Consider the following 21232-nt stretch of genomic DNA (forward strand, 5'->3'; position numbering starts at 1 on the left):
CGCCATGCAATCACAGCGGAGGACGATGTTGGTTTATTTCCTGCAGGCAATTAACCCAGCCTTACAAAAGCCAGGATTAGCATTTCACCCACAGACTTGGGATATTTGTTTCCATGTAATAGTGAGTTACAATTAAGGCAACTTCATAACTCTGCTTATATTTTCACCATTTCTACAATTACACATGCTCTCCTGGGTTCTGGAAAAACATTACTGAACCTGTAAATCCTCAATGACAATGTTTGATATTCTTTGTGGATTTAAATGGGAGTAATTGAAGGGAATATGGTTTGCCAAAGAAACTGAACTGAGGAAACAGGAAATGAAGATGGAGTAAGAAATGAAAACAAGAAAGAACATAGGAGGTCTAGGAGCAATGACTGGAAAGATGACAAAGGGAGAGATTCGGAGGAGGAGAGGAAGCAGGGAAAGGAAGAGGAGAAGGAATGAAATGTGTCAGGAAAGAGTAATCAGCAGAATGGCTTTCTCCTTCATAGGAGGAGAGATTATTGTTCAAAAAAATATATTGAAGATTGCTACAGGGAGCAAAGAAGCAAACCAGAAGGTGGGAAAAGCATTTTCTTTTGGCATCCAATAGAATATGAATAAAACATGAGTAGCTTTAGGGGAAATGACAAATTAAGTTAAGACAATTAGGCTCTCAGTCTTCAGGAAGGCCTGGATAAGACCATTTTTGATAATGGAGGACCCAAAAATACACAAGTTCCTAATTGTATTTGGCTGGCTTTCTGTGCTTCCTGCCATATGGTTAGAGGAAGAGGGCCATAACAAGCCAGAGCTAGCCCATTTCAGGAATGTCTTACTGTTCCTTAAAAACAGAGACAGAATCTAAAGCAAACATATTACTACCTAACCCTTAAGACCCATATGAATCATACAGAGCATGAAGGTATGTGCTTTAATTTTCAATTTGTTATTTACAAAATCTTGAAATTTCTCTTACTTGAATTTGTTCCTTTCTTCCCGTTCTATTCTTTGCAACCTTTCTTCTCTCTCCTGCCGCCGCCGCTCTCTCTCCGCTGCCAGTGACTCTTGGTGCTGCCTAAAGGATGATGTGAGAAGACCACTCAGTGATGACCTAAAGATACAGAGTTAACGTTTTAGTGGCTTGGCCTGTGATTAAAAGTACCCAAGTAGGAACCAGCAAGACTTCAGTTAGAATTGAGGGTCTGGTCCACTGGTACCTAGGTATTGCTGGGGGAAAATTACTGAGTGTCTCAGGATCTTCATCTGTAAATGGAGGTAAGTAACACACTTCATGTGCCAGAAGGACAAGAAGGTGGCAATGTCTATAAAATACTAAGCACCATGCTTGACATATAAGCAGTCATCAATAATAGGTGCTATTATTATCAAAAAGAATTCCAGTAATATGCATAACATGTAAATACAGGTTCATCCCCTCTCTCCCCCTCCCTTTATCTCTCTATAGAGAGAAACACACACATTTTAAACGTGTCTACGGAAAGACTTTATAGAATCATCATTCAATCTAAAACTGTTTTCTTACTCAGTCATCAGTTTAAAAAAATGATATCTTACCATTTTCAACAACATGGATGGCACTAGAGGGTATTATGCTAAGTGAAATAAGTCAGTCAGAGAAAGACAATCATCATATGATCTCACTCATATGTGGAATTTAAGAAACAGAGGATCATAAGTGAAGGAAGGGAAAAATAAAATAAGACAAAATCAGAGAGGGAGACAAACCATAAGAGACCCTTAACTATAGGAAGCAAACTGAGGGTTGCTAAAGGGGAGGGGGTAGGGGGGTGGGGTAACTGGTGATGGGCATTAATTACATGATATAATGAGCACTAGGTGTTATATACAACTGATGAATCACTGACCTCTACCTCTGAAACCAATAATACGTTATATGTTAATTGAATTTAAATAAAATAAAATGAAATACAATAAAAATAAATAAATCTTTAGGGGAAAAAAAACTGTTTTCTATTTTACATATGCTAAAATATTTTACCATACACCAGATTCTCAATATACCCCCTCAAGATAATTGTGTCGTCTTAAAACAGGTGTTGGGATAACAGATGAAGGAAAAAAGACACAGCAATGGTCTGAAATCTGATTGGAATTAAGGAAATTTCATTCTACTTCAAGAAGCAGTCAAGAACATACAGCATGTTCAAAGGACTTGACTCTTAGTGATAGCTCCCAATCTTGACTGTCCACTGAAGATGGCATTATGGGGACAGCCAGCTGTGGGAGGCCTCAGTGAGGGATCACAGGGGTGGGTATCACAGGAAATGTTAAGTCAGGAGAATGGGTGGGAAGAGGGAAAATTATGTAAGCATATGAAAAATAAGGAAGGGAGTTTGTTGGGAAGAGGAGTCTGTTGGACCTCTGGGGAATAACAAAACAAATCTGTATGGACAACAAGGCCTTAATTTATTGAAAAAAATTCCAAAACTAAGATACAACTATTTCTGAAATATTGGTTGGGTGAAATCCTACCTGAACTCAGTGAAAATATGCCTGCCTAGTGGAAAACGCAAGGTTCCTTAGTGCAGGAGAAAGATGTGATTCTGGTATCACGCACATTCTGCCATAAGTCCCACAGCCGTTCTCCCTAGAAGAGTGAAGCTGCCTCTCGCTCTCATTCAGAGGTGGAAGAAGTAGAGGGAAGAAATTGCCTTCCTCATAGCTACAGGAAGGGAGTAACCAAATCCTAAACTCCAGGCTCACTAGGGAGCTATGACATCAGCCCTGGACAATCAGGCATGTATAGAATTTGATTTCTCCTTCACATAAATGAAATCCAGACTATCTTGCTTAAGTTGCTGTTATTTATTTTTCTGTTATATGCAGTTGAATCTAAGCCACAGAGTGGACAGGCTTACTATACCTCTCACACAGTGATGGATAGAAATTTCATGGACACAAAAGATTTTTTTCAACTTGATTAATAAGTTTAACATAACAAAGGAACATATATACCCAATGCCCCAAGTTAGAGAAAACACATTCTTCTCAAATACACAGAGACCATCCAAACACTGACCATTAATCCTGCCACAAAGCTCATAAAGAAACACCAAAAATTGGTTTCATATGGGCTACCTTCTTAACCACAATGCAACTGAGTCGAAAATAATAAAATTTAAAAATTGATATAAATGGAAAATTGTAAACACTTCTAAATAACTCAGGCCAAAGAAGAAAAATACAGAAAATCAGAAAATATTCAAAGGGTACTATAATGAAAAAGCTATATATCAAGATTTAGAGGATGTTTCTATATTAGTACTTAGATTTATTGCCTGCAGTGTTTATATTAGGAAAGAAGTTAACTCAATAATCTGAAAAGCAACAGTAGAACAAATTCAAAGAAGGCAAAAGAAAGGAAATAAAGGTATGAACAAAGATGAATGAAATAGAGAAATCAAGATATATAGAGAAAAATCAACAAAATCAAAGCTGATTTATAATTTTTAAAAATAATAATACATTCTGTCAAAATTGTTCAAGAAAAAAGCTACGAATAAGCAATATTCAAGAACAGCACATAGATACAACTACAAATATAACGAGAGAAAAATAATGACGAAAAAATGGGAGAAATTTCTTTGACAATACATCCGGAAACTTTGAAGAAATGGATGATTTTCTAAAAATAACTTACCATATCAGACAGAGGAAGAAATAGATATTTTAGATAGCCCTATTAACCTTAAGAAATTGAATCAATTCATTACAGATATATCTACACACACCAAAACAAAACAAAAACCTCACAAGGCTCAGATTTTTTAAAGGTATTTTCTATAAAGTAATCAAAGAAGAGCTCATCTTAATCATATACAAAGTTTCAGAATATATGAAGAATGAGTTCACTAGCTCATCTTATGTGATTAGTAATACTCCACAAAAACTGAACAAGAACAGTATGAAGATAGAAACTTAAATACTGACTGCAAATATAAACACCACTGCAAAATCTGAAATAAAATCATGTTTTGTTTGTCCAATGAATGGGAGGATGTTTAAGATGAATATATCAGGGTGCCTGGGTGGCTCAGTTGTTAAGCGTCTGCGTTTGGCGCAGGTCATGATCCCAGCATTCTGGGATCGAGCCCCCGCATTGGGCTCCCTGCTCAGCAGGAAGTCTGCTTCTCCCTCTCCCACTCCCCCTGCTTGTATTCCCTCTCTTGCTGCCTCTTTCTCTGTGAAATAAATAAAAAAATCTTTAAAAAAAAAGATGAAGATATCAATGACTATAATAGATATAGGAGAAAAACCAATGACTACCTCTTTAGATGCAGGAAAAGGTTTAAATGCAATACTCAATTGTTTAAAAAAAAAACACACACACAACGAACAAACCAACTTCAGCAAGCACTGGATTGGAGAGTACTGTCTTGGCCTGACAATGGGTATTTAGCAAACAGAATTTTTTAAAAACCTATGGTAAACATTACTCAATGCTGGAACATTAAGAGCATCTTAATGTTAGAATTGATCAATCAGTGGGAAGTGATGGACTATTTAACAATTGGACTATTAGCCACATAAAACAAAATACAATTAGGCCTTCCACATACCAAACACAAAAATAAATTCTGAGAGTTTAAGTGGAAAATGTAGAAAGCACAACTTTGCAATGTTTAGATTTCAAGAAAAAACTTTTATACCAGAAACCAAAAAGGGCAATCAAACACGAAAAACTTGATACATTTACATATATTAACATTTGAAATTTGTGTGCATTTAAAGAGTATTTAAGAATAAAGAAAAGCCACCACTTCGGAGGAGCTACTTGTAATACATATAAACCACAAAGGACTAGTATACATGCAACAAAAAGAACCACTCCACATCAGAAAAAAGAAATCACTCAGTGGAAAAATGAGCAAAAATGACCCAAAAAAATGACATTTTGCTGAAGAAGAAAACTAAATGGCCAATAAAAATACAAATGATTACCATCTTAACTAGAAATGAGGGAAAAAGAAAGCAAGTTAAACCCATAGTGATATATGGTTTCAGATGTCTCAGATTGCAGATTGACAAAAACTAATGCCTGATGACATGAAGCACTGGTACAGAACAAGACAAGAACTCTCTTATGTTGCTTCTGGGAGTCTAAGCTGATATAATCATTTTGGAAAAGCACTGAATACATTTGAAGATATACATATCCTACAACCCAGCAAATCCACTTTTAGATTTATATTAAAGAGCAACTTTTGCATGCTAAAGATGGCCAATATACAAGAATAGTATATGTTACACTGTTTTGTACTGTTAATGGTTAATGATTAGAAACATCTATATAGAAAAACATAGTATATTTTTACAAAGAAATACTCTATACCTGTGAAAAATGATTTGAGTGAAATGGATGAGTCTCAAAAGCACGATATATTGACCGTGAAAAGTACTTTGAAGAATATGAATAGTAGGCTGTTATTTCTGTGATGTTTAAATATATGCAAAACAAAATCATACACTATTTAGGGATATGTTTATCTTTAGCAAAAATATAGTAACATATATGGAAATGATTAAACCAATTTCAGGTGGTCGTGACTGGGGAAGAAAAAAGTTAAAGGGACAAGGGCTTCAATTTTTATATACAATGTTCTTTATAGGTCTATAACTTTCTGTCATTATCTAAAATCTTCTGTAAGCCTGGAATATATTTTTGGAGGTCATTCTTTTGCTTGGTAAGAATCAAAAGTACTTCTCTTTTAATACCAAATATCTTTGAAGCCTCAAGCTAGCTGAACATCAAAAGTTAAGTCTAGTTCCAGAATTTTATTTATTTATTTTCAAGATTTTACTCATTTACTTGAGAGAGAGAGCAAGAGAGAGAGCACAAGCAGGGAAGAGGAAGAGGCAGGCTCCCTGCCGAGCAAGTAGTCCTATGTGGGGCTCGGTCCCAGAACCCTGGGATCATGACCTGAGCCGAAGGCAGATGCTTAACTGACTGAGCCACCCAGGCGCCCCTAGTTCCAGAATTTTAAAACAAAAAATAAGGTCCTCTACACAGAAGAATTATGTTAGGGACTACGTGGGGGATTTGAATCCAGCCCAACTTCCCAGCCTGCCCTGTGCGGTTGTCTTTTTAAGCGCTAGCAGCTTTACCTTAGGAGTTCTCTTTTCAGAGGTAAGAGACAGGAGCAAACTTGGTGGTCTGCGCTCTTGGGTGAAGAGCAAGGTAAGGACCTTGCCATTTCCCCTTACACTTCTGACTTTAGTTTGTTCTTCTAAATGCTCCCACTTATTTCAGGAAAAACTTAATACATAACTTAATAATGGGCTATTCGAGGCTATGCTAAAGAAGTCTCAGTGAAGCTTCTCTATACCATATATTAACATGGTTTCCTTACATAAACTGTGGATATTAGAGCCTGTATAAAATTAAAGTAGCATTAGAACTTGAGAAAGTTAAGGAGGGTCCAGTTTAGTCAAATGGACAGGCCATTCGTCCTGCAGATTGTGCTCCTGCCCACTTGGACCTCGTAAGAAGCGCTCTCATCTTGACTCTCTGGTCAGAACACAGCAAACGCACTATCGGGCAGCATTAACAACACATGAAGTCTCCTTAATTTAACATTTCAGTGTGGAAAGAACTGAAATGTGAGTTGTTAACTCCAAACAATACAGAATGGTTCCTCTTTTCTGGAAATGATACAAAAGGCCTTGAGCAACTTAAGATCCATTCTCTTGAGCACCCTAACACAGATCCCTGTGGCAGGAAGGGAGAATTAAAAGACCCCCTCCCATGAGATTTCTGTCCTAGATGCATATAAGCTACTTCGGTCATACTGGAAACAGAAGACTATAAACATAATATTAAAAAATTAAATTTCCCTAGGTCTCCTGGATAAGCGCAACATGTGAGAATATAAACTGTGGTCCTATAAAGCCCGTTTCTGGAAATGGGCTCAACCTACAATATCAGTGCCAGAATGCATTCAAACCATACAAAGGGGACTATCCCAAATCATCCTCAAAAAAAAAAAAAAAAAAAAAAAAAAAAAAAAAAAAACCAACACCCAAATAGCAAAATTCAAGCTAGCATGGTAATTTCTTCTCCTTATAAAGACATCTTTAACAGATTTTTATCTTTCATATTAAGTTTTCCAGGAAAAATACCTACAGTGATTGGAAATTGCTGTGATGTTTCATCTTGGCCGGTCTGAGGGCCGGCTATGGCGGAAAGGAATGAGCACAAGGCTTAGAGAAAACCTGAGTATGGCCGATCATTGAACACCTGGGAGCCTACTTTACTTGTTTGTCAAATGGTGGTAATACTACTTGCAACTCACGAAGCACGCGGTAAGGTTAACAGGAGAGTTTAGGTAGGCGTTTGCTTAGAACAGCATCTGGGCCACAATGGGTGCATGACACATCTCATTTTATGTGGGGAGCCTAAAATCTCTAAATGCGGGGGGAATAGCTAAGCTGCCATCCTCAAGACTAGATCTGGAATATGACCCAGGCAGTTTCCAGCCTGAGGCGCAAGTTGGCTGGGGATTTGATCTGCACCTTCCCGCCACGGCTTCCAGCCGGCTGAGTCACCAGGACGGCGTGCCACCCCGGAACGCAGCTGGAAAGCTGAAGTCATGGAAGTTACACCCGAGGCAACTGCAACCGAGTGAAGCCACCTAAGAATGCAGGTGGAGAGGAGCCAGAGAGAGATTTTGCAATGGAGCGGATGATATACTCTGAGGGAGAGGAATTGCAATAATTAATCTTGGCCATCCCAGGCCCCCAGGGGCTGCCCCAGAAACCCATCTGGTTAAAGCCTCCCTCGCCAGGATGTCTGAGACAGGAACTCCATTTCACTGAAATGTGGGGTACTAAGAGTTACCATTTATGGAGACAATACCGTGTGGCAATTATTTTATGTGAAATGGTTCTTTTAACCCTATGACCTCTTGCACAAAGTTCCATTATTCTCCCCTTCGTAGGGGAGGAAATGGAGGCCAGAGGAGTCACACTGGGGAGACAGCAGAGCTGAGCATTTAAACAAGCCCATGAGGCCAGACCCCCCAGTGTGGACCAATGTCTTAGAGAAAGTTCAAGAGGAAGGAATACATTTCATCTCATTTTATGAGGCCAGCAGTACTCTGGTGTACAACCATTCTGGAAGACAGCTTGGCAATTTCTTAAAAAGCTAAACATGCCCCTACCATAGGACTCGGCCATACCGTTTCTAGATATTTAACCAACAAGAAATGAAAGCACACTTCCATACCAAGACTTACAAACAAATGTTCACAGCCAAAATTTGGAAACAACTCAAATGTCCACTAGCAGGTAAACAGATAAACTGTGGTATATTTATACAATGGAATACTAGTCAGCAATAAAAAGGAATGAAGTACTTAAACGTACAACAAAATGAATGGATTTCAAAACAGTTATGCTAACTGAAAGAAGTCAACCCTTCCCTAGGAGTACATACAGTGTGATTACGTTTACATAAAACTCTAAAAAATGTAAACTAATCTATAATGACAGAAAGCAGACCCATGGTTGCTTGGGATGGGAAGCAGCAGCCATAATCACAAAAGGGCATGAGAAAATGTCTGGGCTGATGGATATTTGCATTATCCCGACTGTGACAATGGTTTCACTGGCATATACGTATGTCAAAACTTTGGCTCAGCTTTTTTATGTCAATTATACTGCAAAAGCTATTTAAACACACAACACCCCTTTTGGTAAGTTGGAGTTAAGTAAAAGTCTTATCCGTAAAAGAAGATCTTCAACATTTTTTATTTAAAAAATTAGCTCTGGTGATACAGTAACAAAAGTCAGACTAAGTTCACAAATCATCTGATATTTGAAATGATCACTTAACTCACAAGTAGATGATTTAATATGAAGATACAGAGGTCAAAGAACAGTAATAAAATGGCAATTCAACAATGCACAACAGTGAGGTTGTCCTCACAACCTGCCTATGAAATTGGGGGTCCCCCAATCTAATCACAGGAGAAGAGGTAACTCTGGGTTATGCCTAGCTATAAAAGGCATGTGCTTGCCCTGAAATGAGGAAATGTCCAAATCTTCTTTCACACTTCGGGGCTACGAATCAGCTCTCAAGATGAAATGAGCAAGCCCCAAGAAACAGGTAACCTTTCTCCATGATCACTGCTACGATCCTGGAGACCTCTGCCATCAAAGATGGGGACATGGGTTTAAGGGTTCCTTTTGCTTTCCCTTCTCCAGGCTGTCACACATGGCTTCAGCACAGGCCCGAGCTTCTCAGACACGGAGGGGAAGAGCAGAGCGCATATAGCATGCCACGGAGACTGGTCCCACGTGCAGCCTCACGTGACTATGCTCACTTACGTGCAGGGCATGAGACCATTCCTCTAGGCCTAGCTGCATCATGCTTTGACCTGTCCCCTGGCCCCTTCTGCAGGCCCTGACCCCAGGCTCACAGTTCTTGCCAGTTCGTTCTTACTTTCTACCCCTCTGTCCAAGACTAAATGAGTCTGCCAGCCAGGAGGCCAGTCTTCCTGTCACAGCTCCAGGATCAACCCAATGTGGCTTCGTAATTAAACTCTTCTCCTGGCAGCTTCCAAAATATGGATTGCCACCAGCACCTCCTGTGCCATGGCTTCCTGGCCTTGCTGGCCCAGACCGAGGTCCATCCTCCCTGACTTCTATCTTCCTCTCCTCTCCAGGCCAACTTACACCTCCCATGCCTGCCTACCCCTTCTCTAAACACCGAATCTCTTCCAAACACAGTTCTCCAGCTCAGGATCATGTTTTGAAGACAGATGGGGACTCTATTTTCTTTTAAATTTCCCTCATTTAAATGGGCTTGCTCATCTCATCATGAGAGCTGTCAAACCTGGGATAAAATGCAACAGGTCTTACATTGGTGACTCAGTTTCCCAGACCTCTTACGAGATGTGTCCCTCACCAGGACAGAGCACCTATGCTGGGCTCTCCACTTTGATGGCCTCTAGCTCTTCTATGAAATTTCATTTTCTTCACAAATTTACTGCAATGGAAACTCTCTATTTGCTGATAGTTTGCTTATCTTCTCTTTCTGACGCTAGAGTGTGAGCCCAGTGAAGCCAGGAGCAGGGTCTGATTAAATCAATGCTAGATTCCCTTGCTGGCAGAGGTGGTCCGTCATGAGCGCTGAATAAATATTTACTGAATGAAATTCAGGAGTCACTGTGTATGAGTCTGTGCAGCCCCCAATGGCTAGGTTTCCGGATGTCGCTGGCTACCCTGGTTTTGCACTGGCACTGTACTAAGATTGGAGAGTGAGAAAGGGTGTGGGTGGGGGTTCTATCTAAATATTTTGCTATCTGTCTACACACACATACTCTTTCTCACAATCAACACAGGAAGAAAGTCAGCCTCTCCCATTATCATAGTAAAGCTTATTTACTTATGGCTGGGCTTTGTAGGAAGCGGTGGGGGAAATGGGACAAGGGACCCAGGAGGACATTTTCCGAGTGAGAAATCTCTTCCTCGTTCTTACCCTTTTTCACTCTGTAATCTTTGTACAATGCTAGTGCAACACCACGGTGGCCAGTGATAAACGGAAACCTGGTCATGAGGGGCTGACCCACCAGGAGCAGGTGCACAGAAGGGGGACGGCTCAGGGGCTCAGTGTGCAGCTGTCTGCCGCTCTGTGGGTGTAGCTGCTCCATCCACACTTTGGTGGGGAGTGATGTTTGCATTTCCTTGTTATAAATCGCACCTAACCCTAAGTGTTACACACACTGTTCTTGCTTCCCGACGGAATTACGAAACATACACTTTAAGGTTGCTGTGCTTACCTTTTATATAAACAAGGATGAGAGAATTGTCTAATTAAAAAAAAATCTATTCTAATCCCACTTTCCAAAGGAAGAAAACAGGATTCTGTGAGGTTAAACCTGGCCAGGCATCTGTTCACCTATTCATTTGAAAAAGAGGTATGGGGCAGGGCAGCGAACAGGAGCTGGGGAGCCTCATGTGGGAGACACAGAAATGGCTGCCGCCCAACAGCACTGAAGCAGCAGCAGTCGTCCTACAGGAGAAGGCAAGGGACGGGAGATCAGCACCAAGGGCTTTCTGCCTTGCAAAAAGAAAAATGGTCTCTTTCTCAGTCATGTGAACATGGTTCCCATAGAGCACAGTCCTGCTTGTCTTAATGATTTTCCCCAAATCTTATAATAAAATGGCCACTCTAGGAAAGTCAGCCATCCTGATCCCATGGCTTTGGGGGACCCAAGTTCATTCCCATAGACTACCGCAGATTTGTGAGCCCCATTTTGGAAACAAAAGGATAAATACATAATGATTTGAAGGGTCAAGAACTGAAATAGAGGTATATGAACCCACAGAGACGTTACAACTCATTCTGTCTGAGGAAGTCAGAGGAGTTTTACAGGACAGATGTCATCTACGTGGCTCTTGGAGGCCAAAAAGGAATCAAGTGAATGAATAAAGGAGAGGTTAGTCAAAGAACAGACAAATTTGAAGGAAGGGGCCTCAGGAGAGCCTGGTATGCTCATGGTGGCATCTCCAGGGGGTTGAAGTGCAGTGAGGACGGGGGACATGATGGCTGATGAAGCTGGAAGGTGCACGCAGGACCCAAATGTGAGAGATCCTATCGGTGATGTTAATCGTTCTGGGCTTCCCTGACAGGCGGGGGGCGGGGGGAATCATTCAAGGTTTCTAAGCAGGAAAAGCCACCTGCTCAGATCTGCATTTCAGAAGGACATTTATGGCTCAACAGCTAGTCCAGGCATGACCTAGATCTTGAACTAAATCTCTGGTAGTAGGAATGGTGAGGAGTCGGCCCCAGAACACGTATGGGAGAAAGAGTCTCTAGCGTCTGCTGAGGATTTGGAGTCCTCCTGCAGGACAGAGGGCTGAAGGTCTCCCAAGACCCCAGGTCACCACATGAAGCTGCCGTCAGGGAGCCAGACCTACTGCAAACTCGCTCGGCCACTGTACCGGCGCTTCTCCTCACCTGTGCTTGGGACGTAACATAGCTGGTTAATCAGGACCACCCCGAGCCTCACAGGAACTCAGTGCAACAAGACTGCTTTCAGCACTTAGCGACAGGCAAATAGGAAGTCCACACGGTAAAAGGAGAACACAACTTCTTTGAATGGTAGGGACTCAGTCCACATTGGTGCCTTTTATTTCCTATTGGCAGTTATGGACTGGGTGTCATTAATTGTGATCACATAATAAGGCAACATCTTTTATTCAGTTTTATGAGCAATTCAGGGTTTTCTCAGTGATGTTCGAGGTTTATTTTTTTTAAATCTACTTTGACAGGGAGCCTGAGTGGCTCAGTTGCTTAAGTGTCTACCTTGGGCTCAGGTCATGATCCCAGGGTCCTGGGATCGAGCCCTGCATCGAGCTCCCTGCTCAGCGGAGAGTCTGCTTCTCCCTCTCCCTCTGCTGCTCCCCCTGCTTGTGCTCTCATGCGTGCCCCCTCTCTCTCTCTCAAATAAATATTTTTTAAAAACCTACTTTGAGCAATTTAAATTGAAAATTAAAAAAAAAAAAAACTTTAAAGCCCCACTGTACAGTGGGCCTCTTGACTCTACTAACACAATTTTTAACATGATCTATATGGTACTTTGTTCATAGATCAAGTGATGGAACATAGCCAGCAAGTATTTGAGATCCAGAAAAACACATGAATCATATATTTGGAGAAAGCAGTGGTTTGAAGACCAAACAAGTAAAACCTCAAGGTACATGTAGGTACTAGTGAAGGCAAGAAGTGATAAAACCCAAAGCTGACCAGAGCAAGAGAACACAAGCACGCGGATCCACGCTGAACAGAGCCAACGTGGAGGAGGAAATCAGGCTGAGGAAGATTCAGGTATCAGCAAGTTACACTCAGGGCAACAGTCAAAAGGTCTGCCAGGCAGGTAATAAATAGAAGAGCTAAAGTTACTGAAAGGCAGAAAATGCATGGAAACAGACATCTTCATTCCGAGGAAGAAGTTGCCACACCAATGGTGGAGACAGGCATTGAAGGGGGTCACAGGAAGTGAAATCCCACAAGGGGGAGCCTGACTCGGGAGAAGTCACAGATCAACACAGCAGGCTCCCATTCCCCTAGTCCTCGCTGCTCCGTCCCGGGCTCCCCAAATACCCCTCATTCTCTATTCCATATGTCAACCACCATTTAAAAAAAAAACAAAACCACACAATAGCAGATGACAAAAATAATGGGACTGTTTCTAGGTGGCCCATGATACATTCCTACTGCGAAGACAACCGACTGAATGGTAAAGACAAGAACTGGGAGGAAGGAGAGCTCCTGACAGCCTCAGAGAAGGCAGGAGACGGGAGATGCTCCTAAGGGAACAGTTTGAACACAGACCCACGCACAAATCTGTGTTCCTGTCGGTGTAGGACAAATTGGTAGGGAAATGATGGATTATTCAATAAATGGTATGCAAACAAGCGACAATATTTAAGGTGGATCTCTGCCTCATGTTAAGTGCCAAAATAACTTCCGGATAGATACGATATTTCAATGTGAAAATTGTAGCTCGAAATTCTAGAAGCAAGCATGGGAGAAAAGGCTTTCCTGTTGGGGAACACAAAACCAGAAGACAAAAAAGATTAATACGTTTAACTCATAAAATATAAATTTTTCTGCATGGCAAAACCACCAGAAATGAAGTAAAAAGACCAATGATTGAGAAAAATAATTGCTGCTCTTATCACAGCCTATAAATTACCTCTACACTTGGGTAAGAACTCAATGACCATGAACCAAACATTCACAGAAAAGGAAATATTAAAGGCTTAAGAAGTATGAGAACATGCTCAATCACATTTAAATTTTACTGCACAAATTTAAATTTTACTGACATGTAACTCTTCACTACCAGGTGAGCAATGGTTGAGATGTTGAATGATCCTTTTGCAGGGGGATGGGCAAACAAGCTCTCTCACACTATGGTTGACACTCAAAACTGGTACAATCTTCATGAAGAGCAATTTGACAAAAATTAAAATGCATCAACAACTGACTTACTAAATCTATTTCTAGGAACTTATCCTATGGATAACCACACACATGTAATGTGACACATGGGTAATGATTACACAGCAGTGTCACTGGTCACAGCAAAACACGGGGGCCCATCAATATGGAACTGGGTACAGGAAGAGAAAAAAGTATGACGCAGCCATTAAAAAGAATCCAATAAGTACTGTGGTGGGAAGGACCAAGATATATTTTTTAAGTGAAAAAGCAGAATGCAGAATAGTCTGTATAGTATATGACTATTTGTGTAAAGATTATGAAGCATGTATACGCTTCTGTGAACATCAAAGGTCTCTAGAAGCATACCTAAGAAATTGCCAGGAGTAGCTGCTTCTGGGGAGGGAGCTTCACTTTCACTGTACAGACCTTCCCACCTTCTAAATGCTACATGGTGTACGCGTAAAGCCCATATAAAAATAATATTTAAAGTTGCATCCTTTACTCATCCCTTATTATCCATTATTACTCCAATGGAGGTGCCATTACTTATATGTGGGTTTACTGTTGTCCAGGAAGTAGGAAAAACTCTGCTGGCACAACTATACAGGACAGATAATTCCCAAATTTTCTAAAGTGTCCTGATATGCATCTATAAAACGGGCAGGTGACCGTCATTTCCAGTAACCAACGGTACTGTTGTAAGGGGAAGAGAGAACACAACCATTGCTTAAGGCACATCCTGCTCCTTCAGGTTTCAGCTCCTGAGTGCACAAAGCAGGCGCCCCTGCCCCCTGAAATCTGGGCCCAGGGTTCTTCCAGTGCGCTCCCACTGAGCGCTCAGTGTGTTCACCGGCTAATGCCCCCTTTCGTGGTATAAGCTGGGCCTCATTATCAGAGAACTTCCCAGGCCCAGCGCCAAGACTAATGGCCTCAAAGTACCTTCAGCCCCAGGCACCGGACTTCCAACCCCCTCACAGTCACCCAGGAACTGCAATCACCACACCAAACAAGCACCTGGCCGCCATTTCTGAAAAGGCCCACAAGATGGAGATGTCACTGCAGGAATGGGAAGAGAACGCGCCCTGCCCTCCCCAACTTCCCAGACACGTTTGCTCTGGTGTAATAATCGTTGCTTGTTTGTCTCATTTGAATACTCAACATGAATGGTTCAAATAATCTTGTAGTTTTTTCTTTAAAATATATTTAGAACGTTTCCATTCAAAAAGCACACTTTCAAAACTGAAGCATTTAGAAAGTCTGCTTTCATGAAACACTTGCATCTTGCATCCCTGAAGTCCTGTGCAAATAGTTCTGGTTTTCTCATTTTCTTTTGTTTTGGCATCACTCGACTTCCAATTTCATGGAAATTAATGTTACGTTGTTTCTGAAAGAGAGCCCTATAAATGAAGCTGTAATAGGAGATGTGGAGATGGATTCATTTTAATACCCTTGCCTTGGCTTAATTCTGTATATTGTTTCTTCTAGGTCAATTTATCATTGCAAATTTGATTAACGTCCAATATACGAGTATGCTTGGGAAAAACATGGAAAACTCTAAGCTCACAATGATGCCTGGTGGTATTTGGGCCGGTTGTAAGTGGCCCAACATGCCTGAAGGGGTGTTTTGGCTGGCCTAATTCTCCTAGGACTTCAGGGAAAGGAGTCTTACTTCCAAATCAAGGGAATAGAGTTCTAGATCTTTCCAGTACTGCACAGCACCCTGATAAGCTGTTTATTCGTCAGGAGTGTGTTAACAGAAGATGTGGTTTCTCACTGCAAAAATGCAACTATTCTTCTTAATACTTGAACGTCTTTCCTGAGTGTTTCGTTTTGGTTTCAATAATTATGGGTATGTAAAACATCTCAATAATCTTACAGATTCTACTGAAGTATATACCTCAGTAAAAACAATCATATACCTTAATAGGGCAGGAAATCGTCGTAAATGTGAACAGATTATGAGTGACATCCAAGACTCATTAAATATATAGTATCAAACTATATATTATAATAAATACAACTGACATTGTACATTTGGGTGATGGTATACAAATATGAGTTGGAGCTGGGGGCCCTCCTTCTCTCTCTTTTTTTTTTTTTTTGTAGTCACCCAATATAAGCCAGCAAGGTTAGAGTAAAACATGGTGGCACAGACAGGCCTGGGGACTTGCTGGTCTTAATAATGAAGCGGCACATCTGATGTTTCAAATAATTCATCACATGGTTTTGCAAAGCCATAGACGGTGATAGTTGGGGAAAAAAAAACATGCAAATGTAAAGGAAGTGATAAACTCTTTGAAGCTTTACTTGCTAGTGGATACAGTAGATGGTACAGGTAAAGAACTTCTGTGGCAGAGGGTGCTGTAAGAAAGAACAGATGACTTAGGAGAGGAAAGGACCCTGTTACTGGTTTCTCTGGTCACCAGGTCTCAGTAGGCTGCCTGAAGGGATTTCGTGCCAGTATGTTCTTCAAGCCAAGGACCACTGAGTCCACCTCCCTGTGCGCCGCCCCCCCCCCCATATCTCCCTGGGTGTCATACAGACTCCTCATGCCTTGCATACCCCAGGCTGAATATCTCCACCTTCTATTTGCTTTTCTTCTAGTAACTTCTGTCTCAGTTCCTAGTTTCTAACATCCTCATGTTCCAGCAAGCCTGAACCCTCACTCACTCTGCTACCCCTGCTCCCACCCTCCTCCAAGTCTGCCCAAACCCACTGTACCTCTCAAGTGGCCACTGCCCTTCCTGGGCATGGTCAACTCTCTCGGACTCAGAGGCATCTTCTGGCAGTCCCTGCCCTGTGGCCTCAACCCGTGGACTCCATTTATGGGTGTGTCAGAGCACCTCACCAACTGCTTCAAAACCCTAACAGCTCCTGAGGTCTCAGGATGAAGACGAGCCCCATCCCCAAGCACTCTGGGATCCAGCCCCACCCTTCTTCTTTTAATCCTCATCCCCGCCCCACCCCGGGCCCCAGGAGACATGCAGCCAGACCAAGCAGGGAAGGAGACACAGGCAGGAGTCTTTCCAGAGGACTCCCCAGCTCAAACCTGGAACTGGGCTTCCAGGGGATGGAAGGAGGCAGAGGCTGGGGCTTCCCCTTTAAGACCTAGGGGAAATTTCCCCTAAAGCCCAGGGCTTTGGACACCTGCAAACTTCCCATCCTTATAACTCGTCAACTTCAGGGTTCTCCACACTGTTCCCCAGCCAACAAGTAGGTAATTCACCTGATCCTTCAACTAGTGTTACCACCAGCTCTGCCATAGCCAGGCCCCAGGTACTATGGGGGACACAGCAATGAATGGGCCCTGGTCCTTGTTCCCAAGTTGCTGTCCACCTAGCAGGTACAAGACGTGAGATGTAATATCAGAAACACTCTAATATTCCTGACTTTGGCCTCAAATCCCACATCCCTTAAGACAAAGATCCTCTTCATCAGTGACCTCTCTGGGACCAGAAGTGATCCCAGCTGATCCAAGAAGAGGTTCCCCAGGGTGAAGGACAGAGTGTCTTCAACCTAATCAACTTGTTATCTTATTGCCAAGGCCTAACAAAGTCCAAATATGCCCAGCCCAGGGCCATGCTGGGCTGTGGAACCTGAGATTTTGACAGAGTGGAGCTTACATGACACCTTGGAAATTAACGTGATGGGTTAAATAGCTTATTGTACAGCCCCTCTTCCTGGGGCTGTAAAGTGTTGCCTGCTGTCCATCCCAACCAAACCTCGAGTCACCAGCCATGCTCAGCAAAACATACTTCAGAATACACAGATGATGATCAGAGTACGGAATACAGGTTGAGTTTGCTTTAAATTCATGATTTGAGGCAAATGATCTTGGGGAATTGCTCTTGTCTAGATTTCTGATCAGTCATGAGCCGCTGGGTGTTCTATCTTAATCACATATTGTCACTTCCCACTGGACCCACATGGTGGGGTTCACACTTTCATGGGTACCTTTCATGGGTACCTTTTCATTGGCTCATCAAAACCACCCTCTAAGGTAAGAGTTGGCATAAGTGGCATTTCACCCTCAGGGATTAAATAACTTCGCAGTGAGTATTTTGGAACCCTAGCCAGTCTTCTCTAACTCAGCACTCTTGCCCTATAAGGGTAACTGTTTTTAATTGTTCTAAAATTACAGGTCTTACCTTTTCCTTGTAAACACATCCTTGTGCAATCACTCGCTTCCAGAAGTAATAATTAGTTAATTTCTAGTGGTCTAATACTCTTGCCAAGTTACATTCCTTCCATGGACCAGTGCAATTCTTTTCTCTTCTGGTAGGTCCTGGATTAATTACCAAGGTACTGACCTTTATGGGCCCACTATCTCCTGATTTATATGGAATTAATCATTCAAAGGTAAAAACTGATGTGTATAGGACCAAATACAGACCTTACACAAAATCTAGAATGGTTTCTCATAGGTCAATCAAAGCATTCACATTTAAATATTTGGGAACAAATTTTTATACTTTCTATGGAAAGTCTGTAGGCAGATGAGGCAATAGTAACAAATATCACCTCTAATAAAATATTTACTTTGTAGGTAGTGTGAAAGAGAAGATATTCTTGCCCCCGGACTCTATTATATAGAGGAAAATACCTCAGATTCTGCTTTTTATTTATACTTTTCCTTTAGTCCCTCAATCAAACGGATTTCCTTCACTGGACAACAGTGAAGCGATCAGCATGCTTATAAAACCTACCTTTCCAGCCTGGCCTCCTGTGGGGGTGAGAGAGATGACGTGGGGGTGGTGGGCACAGCAGATCCAGAAGGTCTTGAGTGATAAGAGGTGTTGCCAAGGCTGTTGTATCTAAATAGGGTCAAAGTTTAAGGTGGGGAAGAGGGTGGAAGGACAGAGAAATGAGTACAAGTCAGTAAATGAAAAACATTTATCAAACTATCTTCATTTTTGCAAGAAAAACAGGCTTGGAAATGTTAATACCATTAGTGATTATTCTAACTTACAGAGATTTACTAATTGCTTTGTTTTGATTACTTCTCATTTAGAGAGGTTTCCCAAAGGCCAACCCTGTTAGGCAGCAGGATTTATGATAAAGGGTTTAAATAAAGCCGTCATCTTTCCTTGTTAAATGTACGTTAAAATTCTTTGCTAACAAAAAATCCAAATTATTTTCATTTGAATCTATGAAGATTCTTCATGCCTCTCATGGTGCTACAACTAGTGTTAAATCCATCAAAGATCTGTAGAAAATACCAAATGATTAGCTAAACCAACATCTTATTAAAAATTCTCCAAATCAATGCCATTCATTAAATGCAATCTTGTCACGTGACCAATGACCAAGGAGAAAATGTCCTCAGATCTTCTGAACCGATCTACTGACCAGAGGTACACGGATGCACGATTTCAGCCAGTATTTCTTTTTTTTTTGTATTTTATTTTTTTGATTTTTTTATTATAATATTTTTTATTATATTATGTTAGTCATATCCCTGGTTTTTGATGTAAAGTTCGATGATTCACTAGTTGCGTATAACAATATTTCTTTTGAACCAAGAGTACAGCCACCGGGTTTAAATGAGCCTTTATCATTTCCCAGTCATCTCTGACAAGTTTCAGGATTTGTTAAATTCTAGAGTTTTCTGTTTTTCAGAATAGCTGTCCTTTAGCAGTTTGCACTTAGCTATCATCACTGTGTATTCCCAGAAAACAAATCATCCCCTGAAGCCCTTGTGGGGGGGGGGTGGAGAGCCGACACCCATGATTAGTTACAAATAATGAGATTCAGCGAGTTCTGCCTCTCAACCTAGTCAGCCACAAGGCAGGGCCAACTCCTTCCCCTAAACTAGCAGGGGACACTGTGTGTGGGTGTGTGGGACCCCCTGGGTCACTATGATATAAGCGTACAAAGACCTTCCTACACACAGTGAATCCAGTCCAAGCGCCCATCAACAGAAATCAGCATGAATCATTTTGGGAAGCAACTTAACTTCAAATGTGGATATCTTTTCACAGAAGCAAGCCTACTTTTGGGAAGCTAACATAATCTTATGATTATTTACATATTGAAAATGTCATGCATGGCGATACTCACTGGAACATTACTAAGATCATGGTGGAAAAGCTGGAAATTACCCAAGTAGGTAACAACGCAAGAATGGCTAAAAATTGTGATCTGTTATTTATCAATGGAATATTATGCAATCATTAAAAATGATTGCCAATTCTGTACAGGATAGCAGGGGAAATGTTTATATACAGGCTGAAGCAAAACATCAGAATATTTATACCAAGTTAGATTACAACTGTATAAAAATATTCTCAAAGATCAAAAGCTTTGTATAGAAAAAAATTAAGAACAGGTCATCTATTTTAAAAAGTGGAATATAGACATACATTTTCCATTTGACTTCATAGATTACATTATTATAACGGGAAATAAAATATTTATATTACCCCAAATCCATCCTGTGCTAAGTCTGGTCTGCTCAGCTACTGCTCCTCTTGTGTATTTGGTGTCACACGTCAGGCCCGTGCTTAGTACCCAGGCATGCCACCAGGCAGATGACGGCTCAGATCACACAATCTTACTCTACCGGCCTCCTCAGTTAGCACAACACCTTCATGGGACTTGGTTTCTGGGCTTTCCTTTTCTTTTCTCTTTAAAAACCCACCATGCTACATGTCTAACCGGTTAACTGCTTCTCCATGTGAGGGTTGGTTTGACTTTTCGAGAGTGCTCCCAAACCACAGGGCATGGAGAAGGCAGAGAAGCAAAGGATGAGAAGAACATACAAAGAAAGGAGCGGCAGAGAAAGGAGAAAGCAGCTCAGGAGCGGAGAAGAGGGAGAAAAGTGGGCAGAGAGCACTGTGACGTGGGTAGGGAAGGAGGCTACCGTCAGGAGCTGAGTCCTCAGGGAGCCGGGGCCCCTGTGCTCAGGCTTCAGCCCTGCATCTCCCAGCCGCCTGGACACCCAGCTCGTTACTCCACGCAAGCGTCTAAAACAATGCCCTTCCCACCAAAAGTGGGCATCTTGGAGAATGTTTTAACAGGATTACTTTACTAAAATTGAGTTTAAATGGCCTGATGGAAATAAAAACAAGCATAACGCATATTCCCCCTGCTTTGGTTTTTCTAATGGCTGAGCAATTAATTCGAATACCTCACAGTCTGTTCAGTTTTGCTTCTCAATTTCAGCCCAACGAACTAGATCATACGACTCACTCAGTCCACTATACTTTTTTTTTTCCCTTTGGTACTTTCCACGGACTAACTGGTTGG

The 21232-nt window shown here is 41.5% G+C and overlaps 1 protein-coding gene across 1 annotated transcript in view; it reads right to left on the minus strand.

The window, feature by feature from the left end:
- Positions 1-21232, minus strand: part of FHOD3 (formin homology 2 domain containing 3) — a 450577-nt gene that overhangs the window by 90194 nt on the left and 339151 nt on the right. Inside the window, 2 exon segments of the mRNA XM_044382961.3 lie at positions 965-1099; positions 18691-18798. Coding sequence (XP_044238896.1) covers positions 965-1099; positions 18691-18798 — 243 coding nt within the window.

This window comes from Ursus arctos, unplaced genomic scaffold (genome assembly GCF_023065955.2).
Source record: "Ursus arctos isolate Adak ecotype North America unplaced genomic scaffold, UrsArc2.0 scaffold_17, whole genome shotgun sequence".
In the NCBI taxonomy this organism is placed as follows: Eukaryota; Metazoa; Chordata; class Mammalia; order Carnivora; family Ursidae; genus Ursus; species Ursus arctos.